Source organism: Rhopilema esculentum, chromosome 19 (genome assembly GCF_057945365.1).
Source record: "Rhopilema esculentum isolate cy_ngs chromosome 19, ASM5794536v1, whole genome shotgun sequence".
Lineage (NCBI taxonomy): Eukaryota > Metazoa > Cnidaria > Scyphozoa > Rhizostomeae > Rhizostomatidae > Rhopilema > Rhopilema esculentum.
In genome coordinates, this window is record NC_142833.1 from 9,062,129 (window position 1) to 9,089,463 (window position 27,335).

Here is a 27,335-nt window from a genome sequence, read left to right on the forward strand (position 1 = left end):
GAAATTATGGAGGGGGGGCACTTTGTGCCCCCCCCTAGTCTCCCGAAAGTTTCAAAAAGCCTAGTCTGGATAGGGTTAAGGCTGTCAGGGCAAAGACCATTCATCATTTTGTACGTCATTATGGCCCTGTCATATTTAATTAGGTTCGAAACTGAAAGCCATTTACAAATCCACCCGTCCTCAAATTCAGCACTTTCAATTAATTTTTGAGCCATGTCTTGAAGCCGCTGAAGATGTTCAAGCTTTGTAGCGGACAAAACCTTGGGGAAACAACATAATTTATACCTCATAGCATTTGAGCATAATCATTTTTGGACCTGTCTCTTGTTCCCCTTTATTCGCATTTTACTAACCCTCTCCCATACTGTTGGTTGTACGTTTTAGCCCCCTAGTAGTAATTTAACTTTGGGTTCTACTCTGGGGAGGGGGCACTCGACTTTCTTGGTGTTAGAGGACGTGCAAAGTGCCACATGGGCAAATGTTATCATCATCAAGAATAAAAAAATCAAGGATAATATACACATTCCAAGTTTTTCTTAGTTTGCGTTGCTTTTTGTCTTGAATCCCAGGCTAGAATTCAACCAGACCTTTACCCATTGCCAATAGTTCTGAGTCAAAAATCCAAACGGCAAGGTCCTAACGAAAAAGCTAAAGAACCGAAACAAGAAACAAAAGGTACAGAGCCCATATTTATTGAAAAGCGAGACTTATATGACTTTGAAAAGCGAGAAAAAGGTGGATGAGAAGATGTTAAAATATCCCCACAAATCAACAAGTGCGGTGTCGTTCACTATGCTTTTTTGTCTGCATACCGTTATTATTTCTCGAATAAGCCCCCGGAGGAAATATTTGCAAAAATGAATTTTTGGGTGGGAGCTTATTCGAAGGGGGCTTATTTGAGGGGGGAGGGGCTTATTTCAAAATGCAAGAGCCGTGACAAAGAGCAAGGAAATGGCGGAAAATTCTAGTTGACCAATTGAATGGAAAAAAATATAAACATGAGCATTTTGAGCTTCTAATTACAACAACTGATATCATCAAAGGAGTTACAAAGTGCTGTGTGAAGATCTAACAAATTTTATATTTTATGTGAGTTTTATCATGCTTTTTAACTGGCCAAGTTTTGATTGGCTGATGTTTTAAGCCACTTTAGTATTTGTCAATTCCCCAAGCATCATTTCCTTCTTGCGTTTTGTCACACTAGCGTTATCAGGCTGACACTCACAAAGAGAAACATCCTTAATGTATTCGTCTAGACCATTTGATTCTAAATCAAAAAGAAGCTTTATAATTGAAACTGCAACCGCGATTAAAAAAAATAAAATTATTTGGTAGCCGCGCAAAAATAGTAACTTTTTAACAACATCCGGACACACTTTCATTAACGATTGAAAACATAAATATGGCTATTTTCATTCATATGTTCTACGAAAGATGCAAATCTGGATTCATATAGGATTTGTTCGATTGACTGTCATCCCTCAACCAGTCCACCTTCTGTTTGTGCTGGCTAATCATTTCTTTAACACGTGCGTCTAAAATTTCTTCAGTTAGAGTGCCATCAGCAGCAGCGTATGTGCTGGCCTGAAAACAGAATACAGTATCAAAACGTTGTCACCAATAGTCACGGGGTTTCAATTTTTACAAGTAGAGGACGTGAAGTAAACGTTTTAACAATAACAGCTGCAATGACAGCGGTTTGATCATGATCATCACCATTCTCCGGGACCTTACAACAACATTTAGATACGTGAACAACTTTGAGTTTTAAAAACCTCAATTTTCAAGACTCTACTCAAAAACAACAAGGTTTTAGATGATGAATTAGAAGCCTCACACGAGTTAAGCCTTAGCCTTACACAAAAGTATTACGGAATTTTTTGAATTCTCGGGACGTCGCTGTAGTCACGCACTTTGGCACTTGGAGCTTTGGTATTTGTCAATTACCAGATGCATGATCCAATTGTTGATGAGATATACATGTTCATTGATGCATAAAAATTAATTCAATCAAATGCAAAACATTGTCAGTTCAATTACCTGCCACGCAATTCCTAATTTTGCAATTTCTCTGCCAGAAAGACCTTCAGTGTCCAAGGCTATTTCTTTACACTTTTCATTGAAGTCAAAATCTGCCACTTTTATTCTCCTGGGAAATCAAGCACTTTCCTTTTAAAATGTCAGCATCAAATCAAATTATAACTATCGATATAAATATATGAATCAACAACAACGTTTAATATTCAATACTAAGTCACCATCTTGCATGAAAATATATTAATTAAGGGTTGAGGATAGTGACAGAGAAACATATCACAGGTTGATGACAGTAATTGGCGGAAACACGGGATATAAGACAGCTTCTCCTATCAACCATTTGATTAAGGGCTTAAAGGTGCTGAAAATGGCTCATCTGACTAAAACAATAAAATAGGGAATGCGCTTTTGATTTGAATTTGTTGCCTCCAAGCCTCGTAGGTAGTTTTAAGCTGTGTCCCTCGAGCAGTGTTCAGGCCTCCCTTCCCATGCCTGGAATTACAGAAAGCTTGCGACTCCTCTGACTCTCAGTGAATGTTAGGTCTTCTCATTCAAACTCCTGACACTTGGATCTTTAGTCCGTCCTTACACAAATTGCGGTTGAATATGCAGTTGAAGGTGCAGCTGAAGGTGCAGTTGTGTGCTACTTACGTAGATCGCCATCCTCTGGTTGCAGCATTTAAAATATATTGTTCGAAGTATCTTCTAACGAGTCTCTCCCTTTCCTCTGCATCAGGCAGTTTGAACTCTACCATCTCGTCTAAGCGATCATTGATGGCCCAATCAAACTGGTCAGGCTGGTTACTTGCTAACACCAACATAAACCTTTCAGAAGTAATAGCATAAAGAAATAGCATTAGAATTAACCAAATAAAAGCAGTCTCACTCCCATTATAGTGAAAGTTTTAACATTTTTCTTAAATAGAACCGTAGCTATACTTTAAAAGCAACCAATATACAATCACATCAGTAAAAAAAAGGCAAATAAAGATTAACAAGGCTTTGAGACGTTGACAAACGTGAAATAAAATTCTTTGCTTTACAAGCCAGGGAAATACATACATAAAACATTTGACCATGACTTGTAGCAAACGCAGTTTATACAGTTGTTTCCAGAGCTTTTCACCTTTCTTAAATTAAATTTGTTTACTTTGCTGTTATTTTAAGATGACAGAATATTCCTTTTGAATAAACAGAATAAAAGTTGCAGTTGATAAGAAATAAGAAGATCACATTAATAACAAGAAATAACAAGATTAGATTAATACCAAGAAAAGATTAGATTATAAGCACAATGGGCAAACTTAAAGGAAACTACTTCAACAAAACAAAACAGTTTAAGATCCGCTAGAGCAAACTTTATTAGTTTTTCTGTTACAAAAAAGGAACAAAGGACAGTTATCTTTTAACATAACATTGGACACTCTTCTGATATTAAACTAAGTTCTGAATTTTTGCATAATGAAATTGATTAATAAAAGTCTGAAATCTATGATAAACCGTACACATGACAATTTTTTCTATGAGGCGTGAGACTGAAAAGCAAGGGATGGAGAGACACTTAACCTAACTTTCTAAGAGGGAACCTATAGAAAAAAGGTATTTTGCCAAAAGATTGGGACTCGTCCGCCAGCCACGACGCTCTGTTTACTGTAAAACCAATAGGGTCTCTAAAACAAGATTTACGTTATCATCCTTACCCAATCAACATCAAAGCAACATATCTAAAGCCCTTAAAAACCTCATTCTGAGCAAGACTTACTTTCGAGAAGCTTCGCCTGTTCTATAAAGAAATGCGTTCAAAGTGCTTCTTAGATCCTCACTGATATGCTCCTAAACAATAAAAGTTGAATCTCAGTTACGACGCAAATTGTTTGGACCCTTACTGGGGGTATTTCTATGCAGATCCGGAAATGACACCAATTTAGTACCATAACACGAGGATTGAAAGACACTATAATATTATTGTTTTCGAAATAGTTCGGGAGAGTAATATTAACATACAAACATATGAAAAAAACCCATCGTTTATTCACAGCCAGAATGTGTTCCAAATTTTGTTCCGGAATGCTATAAAAAGCTTAGAATTTTCCAAGATGGGGACATCATTGGATATGCTGACTTCCTATTAAGCTGTGTTCGTATAAAGCATTCCCTCGATATTTTTGCAATACTCTAACACAAAAACCCTTTTAACTATAACTATTTTGACACTATTTTCAGGCATGTTGAATTCCATTAATGTTCTAAACTTCCACTATAACGTAAGAATCAGAAATAGACAATCTCATTAATTGAATATATACAGGGAAAATGCCAGCAGTAATGAAAATGGGTTTTTGTAGCTTGATGTGGTAGTCAAAAAGGCTTCCACTTGGTACAAATGTGTAAAAACGTCCCGTAGTCACACAGTATATACCTTGTAGGATGTGAACCATCGCAATCATATTGAATCGTGGCTTAAGTAACTATAAAAAACCACTAAAACGACTGTCATTGAATCATGTCATTATGGATAATACAAGGTGATGTGAAAAACATACCGTGCTACGTCTTCGAAGAAAAGCATCCGCTTCATCAACAAACAACAGCAGCCTGTCAATCAAATGAATTATCAAAATTCAAGATGACGTAATTCATGTTTGAAGTTCTGAAAAGAAGATTTTCAGGGGCATTGTTCAACTCAAGGTGGCTTGCATTTCAAAAGTATTTTCAGGCAACGCACAACAGCAGGATCATTTATAGCTACAGCTAAAAACGTATCTTGCCAAATAAAATCTTAGGCGACCTACCCTTTTCTGCTCGTGGAGGCCCAGTCAAATACCTTGTGCATAGCAGTGACACCATCACGTCCCATGGGTGCAACATCTCCGCCTGTCATAATTGCATAATCTAAGCCAGAATGATAAGCCAGGCTCTACAATGGAAAAAGTCTCTACAGAGGGGCTGACATATGAATATCATTCAGCCTTTAAGGCCTAAAATGGTCTTTACAAAAGGAAACATACTGGCAAAATAGGGGAAGAAGACCAACCGCATAAGCACCAATGCAGCCTTAAAATGACATAAGGACTTCCTAGGCTGTTTTCAAGGAATAATAAATCTTTGCTAATGGGAACCAAGATGGCTCGCAGGGTAAGCTCTATCCTTGATCATCACAAGTAAACAAAAGAAAATCTATCATGTTAAAGAATTTTGACATGGCTCTTGCAGGAAACTGAAGGCCCGTGTGTATATGTAAATAGATATTATTGTAACAGGGATCTAAGGCTCGTTTTCGACACTGACCTTTGCGAACATCGTTTTTCCGGTGCCAGGAGGCCCATAAAACAATAGGTTTCTATAATGTCCTTTATTTGTCCTAGTGTTGGCAGTTGCCAGGGCAATTTCATGAAGCCGCTCTTCCAAGGTGGGCTGGAGAAGAAAATGTCTGGTTAAATTTCAACAGTATCTAACTAAAAAATTAACCTCGTTGCATAAAATTTCTAGTTTAGCGATGTCTGCTACTTTCATGAATATATTATATGCACAATTTGTGAAAGTTGTGATTTAGTTATGGCTTGAATGCTTAGTCTGTAGACAAAGGCCTTAACTCAAAATAGAGCAAAAATGTTGTTATCTCAGGCATCCTCAAGCCTGGTCAAGCTTGAAATTAAAGAAATTAATCACACTTGCTTGTTGAAATTTTTTATAATTGTGAATTGATCACCTTCTCTTGTTTAAGGAAACATCTTCCTGATTTTACTAATCAAGCCAAGGAAAAGTTATTTAAGTCATAAAATTTTTGGTCAAAGAGTCTTTTTCTGGCCTAACCTTGAGGATGATTCCCTTGAGAGCATCTTCTGGTTTCACAAACATTTTCTTAACTGCCTGAAATAAACACAGTAATCAAACATCAACCTTAGTCAAATAACTGACAAGAGATCATTCTTAAAAAGTCATGCAAAAATTGCTAAAACCATTTAAATACTGTTGAAGCCAAAAAAACCAGTTAAATGCTAAATAAGTTTTCTTAGCTCTTCATTTTTTCCGGTTTCTCTTAATAAACTACAAAAAATTCAAATATATCCACAAAAACTTTAGTAATAAACTGCTGGATGCAAAAGGACAAGATTGGCAGCAAGGGGGCTAAATTTTAAAATATTGGTAACTCTGCAGCTTTAGATTGTTTGAGATTGTAGCAACATCCAACCCTCTGCCTGTTCAAACTCCCATTATGCTGCTGTGCCCCTAGGAGCAAGAATACAATGAAAAAGGTTAATCATGTTTCTATACCTTGACTGGATGACGCATTGCCGTAAAGAGAGTCATTCTTGAAGTATCTCTAACCAAAGACGGCTTTCCTAAACGTGCCTCGATAAATCTGTAAAAAATTAAAATGAAGTAATATATGTAAGAAGGAAGAAATGCAGGTTAGGTTGTTCGGCGGATTCAGTGAATCTTGCAATCTAATAATAAGAAGACAGTCAGGAACAAAGAAAAACAATTATGAGAATCCAAAGTTGTGTAACAGAGTTTTAAATTAAATTCAAAATTCAAATATGCTCATGAAATAGCCGAATCCATCATTCGTTTGCTACATTTACTCTGATGAAGCCCTGTGTGCCGGGGTTAAATATTCGTATATAATAAGTTTAATCTATTTTAAAATGCGGTTACACAATACTGGATTCTGGTCGTTGTTTTTCCTTTGCTCCTGGCTAATAGCTACCTCATAAAGTAATGATAGCATCTTTGCATAAATGCAAGTCACAAGTAACTTGTGGATATGATTTCATTTACTCGCTGATTTTCCTTTTTCTAGGGAAGACATATTTCTAGATCTTTAAAAAAAGTTATTAAAACAAACTTCACCTTGATGCCACTCCAGTTCCACTTTTGGCCGTGTAAACACCAATGGCCAAAAGAGTAAGTCCAGCAACCTGCAAAAATACATTCCCAATTTTTATATTTTACAAAATATATAATTGAATCATTCCTTATTTGCAAGTTGGATTGTACTAAAATAAAGGGAGACAAACTTTTATAAGTGATGAATATACTTTGAACCAACCTATTTTTAGCAAATGATACATTAAGAGAAGGTGTTTATCTTTGGACAAAATGGAAATGCCTCCATCTCAGCTTTGCATGTGTGCCCGTGCATACTATACTGTTTTGGTACCATTTACATTTTCTACCAGTGTTTTATAAAAATGATGCACATATACTTTATATAGAGGGCCAGTCATTAATTCTTGTATGGAAAAGAGCAAAAGAAATCTGGAAGAAGGTTAAAAATTTCCTAACACAGAGATAGGAAAATGAAACAATTCTTTCAGTGACATCTTGTCATTTCCTAAACAAATCTGTTCCTTAAAAATCAAAGGTATAAAATATAAAAATAGCTGTAAGGTTGGGGAAATACTCTTGGAAAGTACAGCTGCTTGCTTTTCCTTGTCTTATCTTTCTCTCGTTCTATGTCCTCTCATTCTATACTTGTTATGTTTAAAAGGCTATAGGCTGGTTTTCTATTATCCTGCATCATTTTTAAAAAAATGATGTAATGTCTCCAAATTAATCCTACGGTCAACGCTATTCATTTTACATCCTACATGTCGCTTCAAATCTTCATAAAGTTCAGAATGACAGTTTGTACCTTTCTTGCTCATGATAAATTGTAACTGAAAGGGTAGGGAGCAGAAAAACTCTTTGTTAACATGTAGTTATTACAGTAATAAATTCAGATCAAAGAAGGGGGTCAAAATTTAATCATGCAGTTGAAAATGTCTTCCACCTTTTCCACTGCAAGAATTAATGACCGGTCACAAAAAGCGATGGTGAAGGATTCTGACTGCCCTTTGTCAACAATGCATGCTGGTATAAATTCTTTTTTGTCACAATAAAACTTTGATATTTGCCACATGTTTAAGTTTTTTGAATCCTCTGCTTCTCATTGTTTTTCTATTTTGCTGGAAACACTTGACAATAACTTTTTAGAGACATTAAATGAAATCAAAATGAATGTTTCGATTGAATAATTCAAATTTGAGGGAGATTATTGTTAAAAATGCCTGAGATTCGCTGTATTCTCAACAGCAATATATGGTGGTAGGTATTTTATTATTTGATAAAAAGCAAAACACTTTGAAAGAGTGACACTTTTGCTATCAAAGTGTAGAAAGAAGCAGTTCATACAGTTGTGGATATCTTGTCCCAGTCAGAGAGAAATGCTGATGCTCCTGCACCCAATATACTGCCAGCAGTTCTGCAAATGGGATTGATAGAAAAAGGATTAGCTGCAACACTTTCATGTGTTTTTGGTTGACCTTTTGGAACAGCCTCTTTTTAAAAGCTACTAGTTATTTTCATAACATGTCAAAAAAAGTTGTAAAATATTGGTTTAAAAGCATATTAGGATAACAGCTCAAATTTTACAGCGATTCCTGAACAGTGAAGCTTATAATAAAATTTAGTTGTTAAAAATCAATTATATACAGTATTCAACTTGTTTTAATGAGTACCCAAACACAGGCTTATAATTTGGTTTTTGAGCAATGCATTGAACAGAGAAAAGCCATCATAATTTCCTTGTTAAAATAGAAAAATATACTACATTGACAGCCTGAATCAGTTGGTCTTTATTTCTGTTCTACATTGCTTACATGAGAAACTAACATACCATTCCAAGATGGTATCTTTATTGTGCAATAGAAATAAAAAAATTGAAAGTACAATCACATTCCAAGATCTTAACTTAAAACATAGGCAGTTGCAAATAATGAGATCTATTGCAAAAATCACTTCTCTTTTCCAAATGACTAAAGCTTAGGCTACATACTTGATTGATTGCAAAACAGTTTCTCTTTGTTCTGTGGCTTTCAAACGAATCTGCTCCAATCGCACATCTTTGTTCTCACGTTCAATGGCAGCTCTGCAATGGAAACACTTAAAGTCAACTTAACTCCAACATACAAGAAAATGCAGTTCTAACACAGCTTTTAAATGTACCTTCAAAAAGCTCTTCATATCATACATCTACTGTTTTGTAAAAAGCTTAAAATCGTTATTATTAAAATTTCTAATGTCCATAAATTATATGAAAATTATAAGCAATTTCAATAGGCAAAAGTGTTCCCTATAAAAATCTTCAACACAAAATTTCATGGAAAACTTCATAGAATGGTCACTCCTAACTTCCAAGATATATGACTTCAAAAGACAGATTATTTGTCTTCTGTGGTGTACTCAAAAGCATAACAAAATTTTTACTAAATTTTTTGAATCATAAAAAATTGATGAGTTACATACTGTGCCCGCATTTTAGCTTCTAATTTCTTCATTTCATTTTTGTGGCGAAGCTCTGCTTCATATTCCACGGTAGCTGCATAAAAAATAACAAATCATGTGTGAATTTATAAATAAATTGTACAAACATAGTTAAGAACACAATTGTCTTAAAAGCAAACATGCGAAAAGACTAAAATTTCAGCATTATCTTTTCATTCATTTGTTAAAATGATTGCCAACAGCAAATTACTCTATATACTTGCCAAGAACTGGCTTATTCCGTACAATGAAAAACAAATTGATCATGTTGCTAGATTTTAAAATAAAAAACACAATGCTCAAAGATGCTTGTTGTCTTATTTTGATTGATTATTAGTTTGAGAAAATAAATTGGGTATTTGGAATTAAAATAAAGAGAAATAAACATAAAGAAAGATAAACCTTAGGTGAAACAGCAAGACACATTTCACTACTGAAATATCAAAGATAAGCATATTTTCAAATGCCCTGAAAGTGAGTGGCCAAACCCATTGAACATTTCATTAAAAATCTTACACAAGAACAGCCTGTATAAAATAAATTAATTAACTCTGCTTTACCACTGGTACAAAAAATTAATAGTAAACACAATAAGAAACAAACATATATTGGCAAGAGTAACAAGGTCATTGTCTGGTATGGTGGTCAAATGCATCAAACATTTCACCTAACTTAGAGAATGATGGAAAAGATCAATTCTGTTTTTTCAAGTAATTCAAACAACTTAAAAAAATCGAAAATTATCCAATGCATTTTAAAGAGTAAATCAAGGTAGCTGAATAGTTAAACTTTCTACAAAACCTGTAAGTGGAGCATTGTTCTGTGAAAGATTTCATGCATTTGACTGTGGGTTAAGAGGCCTATAAAAACTCTTTCATGAAGACTCTGCAGATTAACTTACATCGTCTCATTGCTTCTTGTTTCTTGACAGATTCTTCTTGCTTTGCAAGATTCTCTTCATTTACTCTTCTCTGTTAATAAGGGGGAAAATAGAAATGAGCAAGTGAGATAATTTTAGGGATTTCTAATGCTGTTTATAAACAAACGCTTTATGATGAGCAAAACATTACAAATGATGAAGTCCAGAACTTTAAAAAACTTAATGACTATTGTCTGAAACCTTGAATACACTGCATACTTTCTCCAGTTCTTAAAACTTAACAACTTCTTCCACCATTCATCCATTTAGACAAATTGCTATTTCTAACATAGTCCAACCAGAAATGAACATTGAATGGATGAACTAAAGGCCCACCTGTTGTTGAAGTTGATCTTCATACCTTTTCCTTGCCAACTGATCTTGGTATTGTGCTCTCTTGAAAGACAGAAAATTTACTAATAATTTTAAAGTATATAACAAATCAAAATGTGCAAACTTTCACTCTGCCAACATAAAAGGAAAATAAATATAGATCTGGACCTTTGAGGGAACAAATAAATAGACATTTACCTGGTTATGTTGCTGGGTTTCAGACTGCAAAGTCTTTCTCTTTTCTTCTTGCTCAACTCTAACTCGATCACTTTTAATCTGCTCAAATGCAGCTTCATTTTCCTGCAGTGAGACCCAACAGTCAATGCAGTCAGATTATTACATCAAAACTTTATTTTAAAAAAACAATGTTCAAGAAATGATTGCAAAATATATATTTATATCTATATATTTGTTGATATCAGGAGATGTTGATATCAACATCTCCTGAAGAGTGAGTTACTCACGAAACAGGCTTGTAGAGATAAACCATGTAGTCTTACTTTCTTCAACTCTATGATACATCACGCTCTATGTGCTAACCTATTTAGCACTGTGCTACGGAAGTATCAAAAGACAAATTTTCTATATCTATATATATTTATAGATGTAAATTTAAATAAAATTAATATTTGAAACCAACCTTTGTCTTTGCTTGAAATTCTGCTTGTTTGCTTAACTCTTGTAGTTTTGAAAGCTCAAGAGCTGAGTGTGCATTTGCTAAATAGAAAAAAACAGATTTGCTTATTTCATAAAAAACTACAAGCCTGAAAATGTTTCTAAGCTTTCTTATTAACATTCAAGGATAAAAATAGTCCTGCAACAAAACCTTTGAAATGATATTGCAGCAAGCTGTGATTTAATGATGATACTGTTGTCCTATACAGTATATTTCCCTGGTATTGCCCCATGTAGGACCAGATGTGTAACGATCTCTTTGATCAGCTTTCAGAAATCCCAGGTCTTGAGCTTGATAATTTTAACTCTGAAGCCCTATGTGAGCTACTCCTTTTTGGTAATCCACGGTCCAACAATATTGCGAAAAAGTTGATTTTGGAGGCAACAATATCATTCATTTTGTCAACTGGAAGGCTAGAGAAAACTGAATAAAACTTCCAGCAGCGCCCTAACCCGTCTTATTTACTGTATTTTGTTTATCTAATCATTAACTTTGAGTAAGTTTGTCACACGTTAGACATTCCTGGAACTTTCCTCCAACATTTTTGGGCTATCTGGACTGTCTAATGACAGTTCAGAACTAAGCTTTATAACCGATTTCTTCAGACATCTAATGTGAGACAAACTTATTATTGACTATTATAATTCTGTTGAATTGTAAGCACCATCTGTAGTCGGGACTAGATGACTATATGTCCTTCCCCATTGCATAGTGCAAATAAAGTAGGTTGTTTTTCTCTTTAGGTTTTGATTGATAAAAAAAAATTTCCCTGGTGGCTTAGGGGGGGCACCTCCCACAGGTCAGTTCAGGAAAATAAGCACCAGGTGCCTACAGAAATCATGTAAAGATAGCACTCATAATCCAAATTCCTTTGTTCATCATTCACATTATTAACAGAGCATACAAAAAGCAAAATGAATTTATCATTAATCACCGAATAATCAAGATTCAGTGTTTCCTTAACAACTAAAAATTTTGAATCCTAAAGACTTGAACATTGGCCAGGTGACACTGTTAGCTTTTTCCATAAGGTGCTGAAATGAACTGAAGGTACATTAAAAATGCTGAACCAATGATTATTTTTCATTATCTTTGCTTACCAAAAATTAAAATCCAAGTATCACAGTGTTATAAAAAGTATGTGAGAAATTATGGCAGTTGTTACAAAGCTTTAAACAATTTAGAAAAGCTTTTAGTCATTAACATAGTAAGGGGGCAAAGGACTTCAGACAAAATTAAGAGGCTTTAAAAGACTGCAACCAAGCGACTGTAAGAAATATTCTTTAGACATTCCCAATAAAATAGAAGCTAAAATGCTATAGCGCTTCAATCCTTAGAAAAACTGGATTCTGAGATGCTTGTGGGGGACTTTGCTCTTAGGAAAATGGACTTAGTTTGAAACTTTCAATATCTTTTATTATTTTAAGATATTTGCTTACATGTAGAGCTTCCTTGCCTTACACAATTCAGAAAACAAACCTGATAGGAATTGCAAAGGAAATAGACAGTTGCAAAATGGGGTCAGCCACAAAAAGCTACATATGACGGTTATTGTGTTTGATCAGCCAATCATTGTCATGTAAAAAAGCCATAGTTTTTCCAAGGGCATTTACAAAATGGGGCATTTTCCAAAATTCTCAAGGGTGTGGTCAGTAAAAATTTCCCTGGATCCACTGCTGTCAGGATTCTTTCTGCCCCCCACCCCCTTTTCTCAAACAACATTTTTTGTGCAATTATTTCATACAACTGTCCATATTCACGATGGATTCAGAAGACAGTTTTAATCATACCAAGCCTCTTTAGATCTGCATTTATTGCTTAACTTGCTCTAGCTTATCTTGATGTAGAGAGAAGCAAACATTTAAAATTAAAAAATATCCTCGAACTGATTGGAATTTTCAGCAAAAATATCGGTTTAATCTACTTTGCATTTGAGTGGGGGAGTTCAAAGAACTTGATGAGACCATAACTAAGTCAAGGTAAGATTTTTGCATAAAAACAAATTAAATTATAGAAGTGAAATAGCACAATATTTTGAATTTCTGGATGTAAATTAGAATAAAAACTTTTGTATCTTCGAATGTCTTACGTGATTTGTCAAGGTCCCTTGCAGCTCTAGCAGCTCGCTCGAGGCCAGTTGGGTCAAAGTTGGACCAAGCTTTTGGGGGATCTTTGGATTCATCCTTAGAGCCATCGTCACCAGGACCCTGGCCACCTCCACTGCCAGTTGGTGGAAATGGAGGGATGATTGGAGCATCCAAACCTCCTTTGTTAACTCCAAATAACCAGGACATTCCCAAAGATCAAGTCCAATTGCCGAAGTCGGGAAAGTAGGCTAAAAAATTATCTCTAAGACCGAGCCAGCTAGTCGCAAAGTGAATCCAATACTACAAAACGTAATGAAACGAATCCATACACACTTTATAACGGCTCTTATATCATGAAACACATGTTCCAAGAGTTCTAGTAGGGTTGCTGATGCAAGGAGGGTCGCACGTGGATTGAGTTGGATTAGCCATGTTCAAACGAGGTTGCCCGTTTCTGATAGCCTGCGTGCAGACTCTCTTGGCAAAATTGAAAAGTTCAGAGTTTCAGAGTACAGAAACTTCACGCAGGCTAGTTTCTGTGAGGCTCTACAAGAGGGGTTGACATTATTTCATATTTCATAACGAAATCTATGCCATTATCCTGAGTAGTTTTTACTCGGCTAATCAGAGCCCTGTGGACTGGATTGGTGCTGCGTAGTGTAACTTCAATCGCTATCAGAAATGAAGGTCACTCACTCCACTCAAAGAGCAATCCGGAATAGGGTAACTGGCACCAAAGGTTAACCTCCTCCCCGATGGAAACGTAGTTTTAATGTGGTTTACGTAGTTTCAAAAAATTGATTTGTATTTTCGGGCATTGATTTGGATTTCAGAAATTCCAATTTATTTTGAGTCCTTGATTTGTTTTTTCAGAACCTGTAACTTTTTTTAAGGTTGATTTGTGTCTTCAGAACGTGTAAGGTGTTTTATAATTTGACTATGCATTTTAAAACTTAATTTATGTCCCTAAAAATGAATGTGCCTTCATTAATTGCAATGTAATTGTAATGGTCTAGACCTAGAAGTGAGAATTGAAAGGGTGCTAAGTCAGTACCAGTGGCGTTACGAACTAAAGTTAACTTGAGTTCAAAAACTATTCCGAAATTTTATGGGCCTCAAGAAAAAAAATTGTCTTTGTTATTCAACTTTGAAGCTGGCCTTTTTGGGTGTAATAAACGAGTTCAAGGGTCCCCAAACCTGTGTGATAACAGGGATGCCGGAGAGCCGGAGAGGTGGTTGGCACCCACTTATGGACATCCATCCTCCATCTCACCCTGTCCCAAGATCCTCTCAATGGCTCAGTCAGGCCCAGACCAGTCCTCCGGCAGATGGCTGGTGTGTTACGACCACAGATCCAGCAATCAAGAGCTCAAGTGTTGTTTTGAGATTCTATCGACTTGTTCACTGCGAAACATGCAACTATCTTAACTCTACGTGACGCGTGCTAAATAGTTCTACCTCAGCGATCATTAGAACTTTCTAGAAGCTTCTAATTAGCTGACAATAGAGCAGCAAGCAATCTACTCTAACACGTGTCCTACACTAGCTACTAATTACGAAGGTCATTAGTTTACTTACAAACGCAGCAATTACGTAACTGTTGAGTGCACGTTCCCAACACTCCCACTCAATCAACAGTTTCTTTTCAGGTTTTATTGCATTCCGAGCTTGCAGCGTAGGTACTCAAATTGACCTCTGTTCAGTGATTTAGTAAGTAAGTCAGCCCGCATTTCTTTCGTGTTGCAATATTTTAGTAGCAGAGTCCCTTTTTCTACTTGTTCTCGAACAAAATGATACCTTATGTCGATGTGTTTCGTCCGTTTATGTCCGACTGGATTTTTTGTCATCGAAATTGCTCCTTGGTTGTCTTCCATGATGGTTATAGGTTGCACATTGTCTCCTATTTCTCTAAACAGTTGCTTCAGCCATACGACCTCTTGGGCAGCTTTACTCAAGGCAATGTACTCTGCCTCAGCGGTTGAAAGAGCCACTGTTGATTGTTTTTGACTAAGCCAGCTAATCGCACCTCCTGCCATCATGAAGACATTTCCAGTGGTTGAGTGGCGATTCTGCATATCGTCAGCCCAACTAGCATCACTAAATCCCGTAACTTCTTTGCTTTCTGATTTCTTGTAAACCAGCGAAAGATTGATGGTTCCTTTCAGATAACGAAATACCCTTTTTACTGCAGTAAGATGCGCTTCTGTTGGTGCTGAATTGAATTGAGAAAGAGCTCCCACTGCTTGAGCGATATCAGGCCTTGTTGCGATGGCAGCATAGAGTAAACTCCCTATCATAGACTGATATTGAACGTTATCAACAGGTTTACTGTTTCCATCATCTGCTACAAGTTTGACATTTGGATCAAGAGGTGTACACACTGGATTAGCATCTTGAAGTCCATAGCGCTTCAGTAATTGTTCAATGTACTGCTTCTGTGATAGACTGACTCCTTCTTCGCTTTGCTCAACGCTGACTCCAAGGCAGAAATGAAGGCTGCCCAAATCTTTCATCTTGAAATTCTTTCTCAGGTTTACTTTCATTTGTTTCATTTCATCTTGAGTAGTGGATATGATGATTAAATCATCTACGTAAACAGCAATAATTGTCAAATTGTTTCTTTCAAGAGATCCTTTCACGAAGATACACGGATCTGCTTGGCCTTGTCTGAAATTTAGTGATTCGAGCGCGTTTCTAAATTTTCGATTCCAGCAACGTGGTGATTGCTCGAGTCCATAGAGGGATTTTTTGAGCCTGCAAACCAGATTCTCTTTTCCACGTATCACGTAACCCTCTGGTTGCTCCATATAGATTTCTTCCGTTAAATCTCCGTTCAGAAATGCCGTAGTTACATCCATTTGATGAATCAGCATTCGGTTTTGAACTGCAAAAGCCAGTAAGGCTCGAATAGAACTGAACCGCACGACAGGAGAAAAAGTTTCAGCAAAATCGACGCCGTACTTCTGAGAATATCCTTTTGCTACTAAACGACTTTTGAAACGTTCCACTTGTCCATTTTCGTCATACTTTACTTTGAAGACCCACTTGCACCCGATAGCCTTTCGGTCTTTTGGTGGCTTCACTAACTCCCACGTTTGGTTCTCTATGAGTGACTGATACTCTGAATCCGTTGCTTCTTTCCACTGTGCGGAATATTCACTATTGAAGGCTTCTTGGATGGTAGCTGGTTCTTCGATGATTGCTGAGAATACAACATGTCTTGCTTCTGTGACGTCAGCATACTCATCCAAGCCAAATCGAGGTGGTGGTACCCCTTTTGTGGATCTTTGAGATCGTCGAGGATGGCTTTCTTCTGCATCCGTGTTCCCTTCCGTAGGCTCTGTTTGTCGTTTATCTTCCTTTGCTGGTTCTGGACCCATCTTCAAATACTGTTTTTGAGATCCAAAATCATTTTCATTGAAGTTAACGTCTCTTCTGATCACTATTCTCTTGCTCTGCATATCAAAGAGTCGGTATCCTTTCTGGTTTGCACTGTAGCCCAAGAATCGAAGTCTGTTGGCTTTCTTGTCCAACTTTCTTCGCTCTGCCTCTGGAATATGAGCATAAGCTATGCAGCCGAACACACGAAAGTGGGAGACATCAGGGGGTTTTCCATACCATTTTTCATACGGTGTTTGACCTGATGCGCTGGTTATAACACGATTCCTTATGTAGGCTGCAGTGTTGACTGCTTCTGCCCAGAAGGTCTTGCTGAGTCCGGCATGGTTCATCATCGCTTTTGCGGATTCAACGAGAGTCCGGTTCATGCGCTCAGCCACTCCATTCTGTTGTGGAGAGTGAGGAACAGAAGTTTCGTGTTTGATACCTTTCCTTTTCAGAAGATTTTCAAATTCATTTGATACATACTCTACGCCATTATCTGTACGCAAGGTTCCAATTTTACATGCAGCTTCATTGGTTGCAGAGGCTTCAAATTCTTTAAACCTCTTTAGTACCTCAGACTTCTTTCTAATGAAGTAGACTTTGACACATCTCGAGTAGTCATCAATGAATGTGACAAAATAACGCTTTCCCGAAAAGCTCTGTATTGACATTGGTCCACATACGTCGCTGTGAACTATCTGTAATTTTCTAGAAGTCTTGATCCCCTCTGTTGACTTGAAGGGTTTTCTGCTCATCTTACTTTCCGCACACACTGTGCAAAAGTTCAGTTCGTCATTTCCTTGGATGGCAACTCCTTTGATGAGCTTCTTCTTGACTGATTCCAATAGCTGTTTTCTATTTATATGTCCTAGCCGTTGATGCCAAATATCCATCGTGCTAGGGTTGCTATTTTCCATCCTTTCAGATTGGTGATAAACTGCTGTTATATCTGTTTCGCAGCTCAGAACGTACATTCGCTTAACGAGTCTTCCTTTGCCTACAGCCTTACCGTCCGAGTCCTTTATCCAGCAACAAGTATGTCCAAACTGAACAATGAGTCCCTTCTGTGTCACAGCTCGCACACTGAACAGGTTGCAAGCTAGTTTCGGAACATAGAGTACATTATCCATTTCAATTGTCAGCTGCTTGTTGTGGCTTGTTTCCATGGTTATTTGAGCTCGTCCTGATCCACGGGCTTCCACTGTATGTCCGTCACCCAGTTTGACTAATTCAGGCTGGTTGAACTCTATGTAGTTAATCAAAAGCAGTTTGTTTGAGGTCATATGCTGCGAGGCACCCGAATCCAGAATCCATTGTCTGTTTGTCTCGTTTTCTGTTTGTTCATTTTCAGCTAGAAAGAGTTGAGAGTCTGAGTCATCATCTTCCTCCTTTTCTGCAGTCTTTGCATTATGTGTTTCATTTTTAAATGAATTGCTGGGCCTCACTTGCTTCCTTTTGTGACATTCAAGGCTTTTATGACCCTCCTTGCCACAGTTGTAGCATTTGCCTTTGAAAGGCCTGCTGATGCCCTTTTCCAAATGTAATGCTGAGTCTCGATTTATTTTAGTCGTTGCGGTTGCTTTGAAGGCCTGTTTTTTTTTGCTCTTCATTGATAAGGGCTTGCTGGACGAAGGCCAGTGATAGTTCATCTCCTTTAGCTTCCAGAGCTGTAACGAGTGTTGTATAGCTTGGTGGAAGGCTTATGAGCAATGCCACGACTTGCTCTTCTTCAGCTACTGTAGACCCGAGTGCATGGAGTTTATCAGCAATTTCCTTCATACGTTTCAAATGATCTTGGACCGATTGCCCTTCAAGCATTTTTGAAGTAAAATATTGTCTCTTGAGAAACAGCTTGTTGGCTATCGTATCCCTCTCGAAATAGGCTTTGAGAGTATCCCACAGGTCCTTCGGTGTTTCGCATGATGTCACCAAGTAGATAAGATTCGACTGAATTCCCATTACCAACGTCGCCATTGCCTTTTGCTTGGCCTTTTCGTATGTAGCTCTAGATGCTGTATTATCGTCAGGTAACGAAATCGTTCCATCTACGTGATCCCAGACATCTTTCGCCATCAACAAATGTTTCATTTGAAACTTCCATGTAGGCCAGTTCGACCTATCTAATTTTTCGATTTCGAATTTATCTCCAATTCCAGCCATGTGCAGTGGTTTGGTTCTGGGCCCATAACCTGTTGTTTTGAGATTCTATCGACTTGTTCACTGCGAAACATGCAACTATCTTAACTCTACGTGACGCGTGCTAAATAGTTCTACCTCAGCGATCATTAGAACTTTCTAGAAGCTTCTAATTAGCTGACAATAGAGCAGCAAGCAATCTACTCTAACACGTGTCCTACACTAGCTACTAATTACGAAGGTCATTAGTTTACTTACAAACGCAGCAATTACGTAACTGTTGAGTGCACGTTCCCAACATCAAGTATTTTGAATCAAGAAATTTCCATTAAAGAGGCAACTTGTAAAATCAAAGAATTGTGTTGAAGCAATATCATTCACAGGTTATGAAATCGTAAAATTTGTAATGTGCAACAATTTCTTTACAGCCATATGATGTAGCTAGAAATGTCACATTATGTTTAAGAAATATACTTTGTATCAATCAATTGGCTCTTAAAAATTTTCCTTTATACTGTTTTATGTATTGTTATTCTTAATCTTGCAGTTTACGGCTAAAAGCCTAACATGTCAGACTGGTTATAAATATAAAATAAATGAAATGAAAAATGAAAGGGTTTGGCTAACAGGGCTCAACTAGATGCAGTTGGTGCCTCTTTTTTTTGATCTGAAATTTTGCTCTACCTTTTGGTATATCGTTGCTTCTTATCAGCGTATGCCTAGAGCAGTACCTATGGCAGGAGCGCTTGTGTCTGCCCACATGACACTTTCACTGTACAATCCACAACCTCCGTAGTGTATTTCAGTAAACAGAAAAAAGTCTGGTGACATGTTTTCTTGTGCATCTTGAAGTGCTGTCTCTCTCCAACGGATACCTAAATTTCCTCGCCTGATTAGCTGTGATGATTGCTTGAGTTTGGAAAAGAATGCAAAGTAATTGTTGGGATGTTGGTTACAATTCTGAAAGTACAACGGAATGCCATTAGAGATGAATCCTTGATTATCGTTATTTGTGGCAAAAGATGCTGGTAAGGTACCAACAAAAATGTAGGCACTCATTGCATCGTTATTTGGTTTGGTGTAGTTAACAGAATTGCTATACTGGACGGAGAGTCCCCCTGTATCTTTGTATTGCTGTATCACTGTATAAGGTTGTGAGCCATTCAACTTCAAAATGCGCAGAAGAACATCTTGGTTGTCAGTCAGTAGGAAGTCGATATCTGATTGGTTGATTCTTGACACACTGTCATTTGAAAGAAATGTGTATCCACCACCATTTGTATCCATGTCGCAGTACACCTGGTGGATTCCGCTTGGCAACTGGATGTCGTAGAGTCCACTTGTGCGGCCATTTTGTTTCAGCTTTTTGCAGGATGACATCTCAGTTTTGATTGGCTGCTTGATTTGCAAAAAAAATGTACTCAGATATAATAAAGCAAAATTGCGTGAAAATATTAAACATAAATTAAATAATATTAACTGTCTGGCTCTAACCTACAATACAATGTATACTTGAATGATGAACGTTGTCAAAAACTCTCCTGGAAAAGTCGTATTTTCAAAAAATGGTTGAGGGGACTATGGCCTTTGAAACAAAACCTTAAACCTTATACTTTCTCAGGCTGTAATGATTTTTAAACAGAAAGTGCTTAGTGAATGAAAAAACAGAATAAACGTTCTTAAGTTCCATCGTTCTTTGTTGCAGGGATTCACTGCAACCAGTAAGTGTCCTTGTTCCGAAATCTGAAGCGGAATTGCAATTTCTTAATTTCATTTGACCTTTCTAGCATACAAAAGGGGGTTTAAAAAATCCCTGTCGTTTCAAGTATTACGCAAAACTTCCTCAACAAAACTTCTGTTCTTTCACGAAACACTTTAACTAAACTTCCAACTCTCTTCCTATCTATCAACGTCTGTCCTTCTTACAACTTCGAACTCAAATCACTCTCCTTCCTAACCATACGACTGTCAATCAAATGTCACGCATCTGTCAATGACTGTCCATCATACGACTGTCAATCAAATGTCATGCATCTGTCAACGACTGTCAATCAAATGTCACGCATCTGTCAATGACTGTCAATCATACGACTGTCAATCAAATGTCGCACATCTGTCAATGACTGTCAATCATACGACTGTCAATCAAATGTCACGCATCTGTCGATGACTGTCAATCATACGACTGTCAATCAAATGTCATGCATCTGTCAATGACTGTCAATCATACGACTGTCAATCAAATGTCAACGCGCAACTACGGCAGCGTTATTTTTGTCATTTGCCATGTCTTTGATCTTTTATAACGAATAATTTACATGAATGATGAAAGAATCGTTTTTTTAGTTCTTAAATGTAGCTTATGTGCCTTCCTTAATAAATTGAAAGAGCAATAACTTATCATTGGATGTCTACAATAGAAATAGTAGCACCTTCTAAAAAAATGGTGCAAACCTTTTATTAATTAATCAAACTAGCACAACCTGAAAATGAAAAAGGATGTAAATCGAAGCGATTAACAAAGAAATAAGTGCCAAAGGAACGGTCAACAAATATATTTGAAAGTTTTAGATCTACTGCTATTTACTGACTCTAAAATTAACTTCTATCGTGCAGGGTCTTGCAAGAAAAGTGAATACATTTGTCATTTCAATGAATTCATCTCACAAGAATTTACTATTCTTTCAAGCGACAATTTCAGGGCCGCCGGAGCCAGGGGGGCACGGGGGCACAGGCCCCCTTGTTTGCAAAAAGTATAAACAAGTGCCCCTTTTCGATGAATAAATTGCGTGCATTTTTCAAATACCAGGTATTCTGCCTTAAGAAACCAAGAAGGAGACTGCCATTTTCGCAAGAAAATTCCCTTAGTATGTCTTCAGCAACAAACGCATAAGTGAAAGTTCCACATGAAGTCCCAGGCGGGCACAGTCAGTTGGTGCAATGTATATCGTGTGTGTTCTTGAAAGTAGAAACTAGACCCCTATCTCTGATTCTGAGTTAAGTAAAATGTACCCTATTCTGCGAAATCGCCAAAATTTTGAAACTCTTTTCACTGAGAATATTCAAGCTTGAAGCAGGAATTTTTATACCAATTCATGTTAGAACCATTCTTTTTCTTAAACTTATGTCGTGTTCTTCTTTGTGCTCCAAATCTTTCGACGTTGGATGACACGGTAGCTCTCCATTTGTCTCGGTCCATTGCAGTTCTTGTTGCCCTCTCATACCGCATCCCAGTTCACTCCTCGATGTTGTCATACCAACTCATCCTTGGGCGACCTCTGCCTCTCTTTCCATCTATATATCATTCTAACAGTGTTCTGTATATGTTATTTACCCGCATTTCAGAATTCTCTTTCTCGTCTCAAGATTGATGTGGTTATTTGTTAATGTTGATTTCATTTTATTAAATGTTTCTCGAGCTATAGATATACGACGTAGGATTTTTTTCGCACTTAGCATCCTCTGTCAATAGTTATCCTAAATATACAAATGAATCTACTTCTTTAATTATGTCGTTGTCAACAGTGATATGAAATTTGGCGCTTGGCATTACTTTTGTTACCAACATAATTCTAGTTTTTTCAGCATTTATCGTCATTCCATACATGTTCTCTTCCTTATTAAGTTTATTTACTATTTCTTGCAATTGCTCAGGTCAAGAACCGTATCATCAGCATATCTAAGGTTGTTGATGTTAAGTCCACCTATCTTTACATCATCCATTTCATCTATAGCTCTGAATATCATATCTGTGTAAAAGTTGAAGAGAGCAGGGGACAGTACACATCCCTGTCTTACTCCTCGTTTTTATCATCACTTCATCAGAGAGTCCATTTTCTAGTCTCACGAAGGCTTTTTGAGTCCAGTACAGATTTCTTATGAATTTGATATCCCTTCCTGGTATTGCAATTTTCATGAGGTTTTCAATCATCCTCTGGTGGTTTACTCTATCGAATGCTTTCTCGTAGTCTATGAAGCATGCATGTACATTTTTGTTCATTGCCAGGTATCTCTCACATATAGTTCTCATATTGAATATCCCTTCACGAGTTCCTTTTCCTTTCATAAAACCTCTGCGTATCTTCCTTTTCTATTCGGTGTTTATTTCTTCCCAGTATAACTCGTAGTATAAGCTTCAGAATGTGGCTCATAAGGCTAATTAATCTAAACTCTTTGCATGCGATGGCCCTTAACTTTTTTGGAATTCTTAGAAATATGGAGTCATTCATGTCTCCAGGTATTTTTGCAACTTTATATACTTGATTGCAGAACTTGGCGAGCTATTTGGTGTTAGCTTCATCTAAGGCTTTGAGCATCTCTGTGTTGATTTTTTCCACACCAGGGGATTTGCTTGTTTTCATGCATTGTATGGCTCTTGTTATTTCTGACTCTAACATGTCAGCTTCTTCTCCTCCGTTTGTTATGATAACATAGGTATCGTCTATGTCATCGTCAAATAATTCAGATACATATTCCTGCCATCTTTTCTTGATGTCGTTTTCATTGAATAGCATGTTTCCTTCTTTATCTTTAATGCATTCATTGCCTGTAGATTTCTTTTTGGTGCCCTTTATTTCTTTGATTTTCTCGTGCATTTCTTGATGTCTGTTCATTGCTTCCAGTCTATATCATCGCATTTATTGTTCCACTATTTCTCTTTAGTTTGCATTTTTTAGAGATATCACGATCAATTTCTGCATGAAGCACATCATTATTCTTCGCCTGCTTTCTTTCATCCATCATGTCTAGAAATTCGTTCGTCATCCAACTTTGTAATGCTTTTCTCTGTTTAACTGGCACTAAATTCTTCCCAGCTTCAGTTAGAGCGTTAGAGCAGTCTTCACATCTTTCCATTCTTCCTCTAGGTTTTGTAGCTCTTCACATTAAGACTTTGAAATCTGTTGTTAACTTCGATATTATATTTTTCTCTAATCTGTGCGTCTTCCAGCATGTTCCAGTCGTATTGCTCTTTGTACTTGGATTTTGGTTTACTTTTGAGTTTCACTCTGATTTTCATCACTACTGGGTTGTGATCTGATCCAGCATCAGCTCCAGGATATGTTTTAACATTTAATACAAAGTTTTTAATCATGTTGTTAATCATGATGTAATCTTTCTGGTTGCGCACTATGTCCCCGGGGCTCTTCCATGTGTATAGGTTTCTGCGGGATGTTGGTACATGGTGTTCATTATGATAAGTTCTTTGCCTTTACAGAATTCCACTAATCTATTCCCTCTTTCATTTCTAACACCAATGCCGTATTTTCCATTTATGGGATATTCTTTCATATTTCCAACCTTTGCATTGAAATCGCCCATCAACATTGTTATTTCACTGGACTTCGTATATTTGAGAATGGCTTCAATTTCATCATAAAATGCTTCTATCTAATTGTCACTGTGGTCCGACGTTGGGGCATAGACTTGAATCAAGTGGATATCGAAGGGTTTTGCTTGTATTTTAACCATCAAAACTCTTTCTGACATTTGCCAGAAGCCTATCATAGAGTTTGCCTCTTTCTTCGAGAGGAAGCATCCGACGCCATATTGATGTTTTTTACCTCCACAATATACAATAGTGAAGTCTCCTTCTTTTATCTTTCCACTTCTTGTCCATCTCGTTTCGCTTATTCCAAGGACATCAAGGTTCATATTCTTCATTTCTTTACTAATGTTATCAAGCTTTCCTGCTTTAAACATTATCCTCACATTCCATGTTGCAAATTTGAACACCATTCCCCTGGCTTTCAGGTGACTCGCAACAGCTGCTGGCCTCCCAGGTGGGTTTTGGCCAGCAGTTTCATAATGAGTATTCCTATTTGCAGGTTCTTGGGTTCCTTCCCTGTAATTGTTTTAGCGTCCCATCGCAGGGATGCCAATGGGGTGGCTCATATCATTGTCTCTTCTATTTTCACACATTCTACTATATCTGACTATGGGATAATTCTTGGTAGGGCCCCAATCCTTTCCAAGTTGGCTGATCACCACCTTTTGATGCATCCTGGTGTGCCCTTCCGCGCGCCACACACGTTGCTTGGATGCCTTTGAAGTCGTTGTCCTGTAAGAGATCTTCCGCCTTCTCTACCACTCAAGACTTTTCCTTGGTTGGATGTACCTTTTGGATTGGTAATTTTTCAGTGTTACCTTCACCCCTGGATTAGTCTAAATGACTTTTTTACAGCTCTTGTTTTATTGCTGCTGGGTATCCAGGAACCCCTCCTCATCAGCTTAACCCGGCGACGACCCGGCCATGATACAGGTAGCATGGTTTACATGGTAACCATGGCATCAATAATTGATGACCTGACAAAACTAAATTTGATTTTAACAACAATCCCTTATGGTTTTTAATGTATATTAACAAAATCAGACGTCTGTAAAACTATAGCTGCGACATATTGCTTGCTTCACAACATTGTGTTAGATGTTTTTATGCAGAAATGAAAAAGTTGTGTCCAAGCAATGAGTACATGCTAACAAAGACTTAAACTTCTTATCTAGGATTAGAACAATATACAAGACTAGACGTACTGCAAAATTTGTTGTACTTCAATATGCCATTGATTTATCTAAAAAGTTATCTGCAACATCATATCAGTAAATTCCTGCCCTTTTTGTGTTTCCTCTGACTGATTAAGAATGCAACCCAATTTTCAAGATTAGATTAGAATTCTAGCTTTTTCGAGTTTTTCGGAACTCACATGTAATACTTCAGAACATTGTGTTAGATGTTTTATGAAGACATAAAAAAGTTGTGTCCCTGCAATGAGTACATGCTAGCAGTAAAGGGTCTTTAAACAAAGACCTTAATTTCTTATCTAGGATTAGAACAACATAGAAGAGTAGATGCTAAATTTGTTGTACTTTAACATAATTCCTGCCCTTTTGTGTTTCCTCTGACTGATTAAAAAAGCAATCCTATTTTCAAGATTCTATGTCCCCGAGTTCTAGTTTACAGACCACCCTTTCTCAGAGTTTTTCGGAACTCACATGTAGACCAACTGACTGAGCCCGCCGGGATCAAATCAAAGGAGAGTTAAAAACTTGTTTCATTCATAAGACTGATGAGATAAACCTAATCAATGTCGCAAAATGAATTTTCTATGGCAGTGAAAAATGTGTCAGCACCTTCCGCCGATTGCGTAAAGATGACTTAAACACAAAATTTTGTAGCTTTTAAAAAATACTCCATGGAGGCGAACAAATTTATGTGTTTAAGTGGCAATGGGAAGGCGCGACTACCAAGGGGGACTAAATTGTATATAAAAGTAAGAAGATTAAAATCATTATTGGAAAGGGCTTTTGATAATCATAGAGACTGAAACTTTGCATTGAAAGGAAGAGGGACTGGAATTGACTTTGATATATGAATAAGAATTCAAAAATTCCATTTAGTTCATATTTTGGGTTGGATTCGTTGGTATTTATTGGTATAATGCGCCTGCCACGATGTGTGCCTGCTTCTTACCCTGGGCGAAATCCACCTACAATATGCAAATTATGAGAAAAATAAGTACAGTGTGTTGTAATAGAGGTATATCATCATAGATAGAAGTAAGATTTACAATCTCAAAAAAACTTGAAGGCCATGAGATGGGAAGCTATACAAATAATTATGATCAAAAGTGCGTGGTCCCTAAATGGAGTAAATAGCCATGTCTGCTTTCAGCGAAGATAGTTCTCATTATGTCCAGCGTGTGTCATTATTTTTTATAAATTTCTAAATTACCATTAAATCTGTAACTTTTTTTGCACTTACTAATGTTTCGGAAAAAGATATTCGTGCCCCTTTTGTTCGTTTTGCCCTTCCCCCTCCTTCAAACCTGCGTCTGGCGGCCCTGAATTTTACTTACTTTTTTAATTGCAACCTTCTCCCAAACCACCGCTTCTTCTTTCAAGTTTTCGATCTCCGTTTTATCCTTTGCCATCTTATATTCCTTTGTAGTTCTGTATCTTATCACATGAGTGCAAGTTTCATCCATGCTGCATATATGGAAAATTGTAGAACATCCAGCCTCAAGAAGAATGTCGCTTTCCTCTCCGATGATCAATGTGTAACTTGATGCAAACATTTCGATTGCAAGGCAGAAGTTTGCCAACGCCTGCAGTAAGCATAGGAATTTGCAAGTGCGCATCGTGTTTTTTACACTGGCAAGAAAATTATGCGACAGTTTTATATTGATGAAGATTTAATTCCAATTGTCAATTTCCTGTGTGTATTGCTTTGACACAAAAATGACTAATATCTCAGGAAGGATTGATAAATATTAATGCTGTTAGAAGCATACCAGTTTTGAATTACTTTCATGACATCTAAAGACGAACCACACCGCAAATTGTATTTTGAAGCTATGTCAGAAAGGATTTGATTCAATGTTGCTATAAAATCAAAACGCAATGTGCACCTGTCCAAGCGTCTTTTGAGCAATGATTTTGATTAAAAATTTACAATATC

General features: G+C 37.1%; 2 protein-coding genes across 3 annotated transcripts; both read right to left on the reverse strand.

Moving 5' to 3' along the window:
• Positions 1-1,239: 1,239 nt before the first annotated feature.
• On the reverse strand, positions 1,240-13,749 carry LOC135688014 (ATPase family AAA domain-containing protein 3-A). Its single transcript, XM_065204688.2, has 18 exons — positions 13,363-13,749; positions 11,238-11,314; positions 10,796-10,897; positions 10,601-10,660; positions 10,247-10,316; positions 9,328-9,400; positions 8,858-8,950; positions 8,215-8,284; positions 6,892-6,959; positions 6,313-6,400; positions 5,851-5,907; positions 5,326-5,451; positions 4,830-4,954; positions 4,581-4,632; positions 3,800-3,870; positions 2,689-2,862; positions 2,041-2,149; positions 1,240-1,584 (listed from the first exon to the last, which is right to left on the reverse strand). Exons 1-18 carry the CDS (start codon positions 13,565-13,567, stop codon positions 1,426-1,428), a joined length of 1,779 nt encoding a protein of 592 aa, XP_065060760.1. The 5' UTR covers positions 13,568-13,749; the 3' UTR covers positions 1,240-1,425.
• A 5,768-nt stretch (positions 13,750-19,517) lies between these two features.
• On the reverse strand, positions 19,518-27,251 carry LOC148958016 (uncharacterized). 2 transcript variants are annotated; one of them, XM_089114028.1, is made up of 2 exons: positions 26,734-27,251; positions 19,518-20,275 (listed from the first exon to the last, which is right to left on the reverse strand). In XM_089114028.1, exons 1-2 carry the CDS (start codon positions 27,013-27,015, stop codon positions 19,589-19,591), a joined length of 969 nt encoding a protein of 322 aa, XP_088970154.1. In that variant the 5' UTR covers positions 27,016-27,251; the 3' UTR covers positions 19,518-19,588. The 2 variants fall into 2 exon arrangements, with proteins under 2 accessions (XP_088970154.1, XP_088970153.1); XM_089114027.1 differs by having other exon boundaries at positions 19,518-20,278; positions 26,734-27,248.
• Between the last annotated feature and the right edge of the window lie 84 nt (positions 27,252-27,335).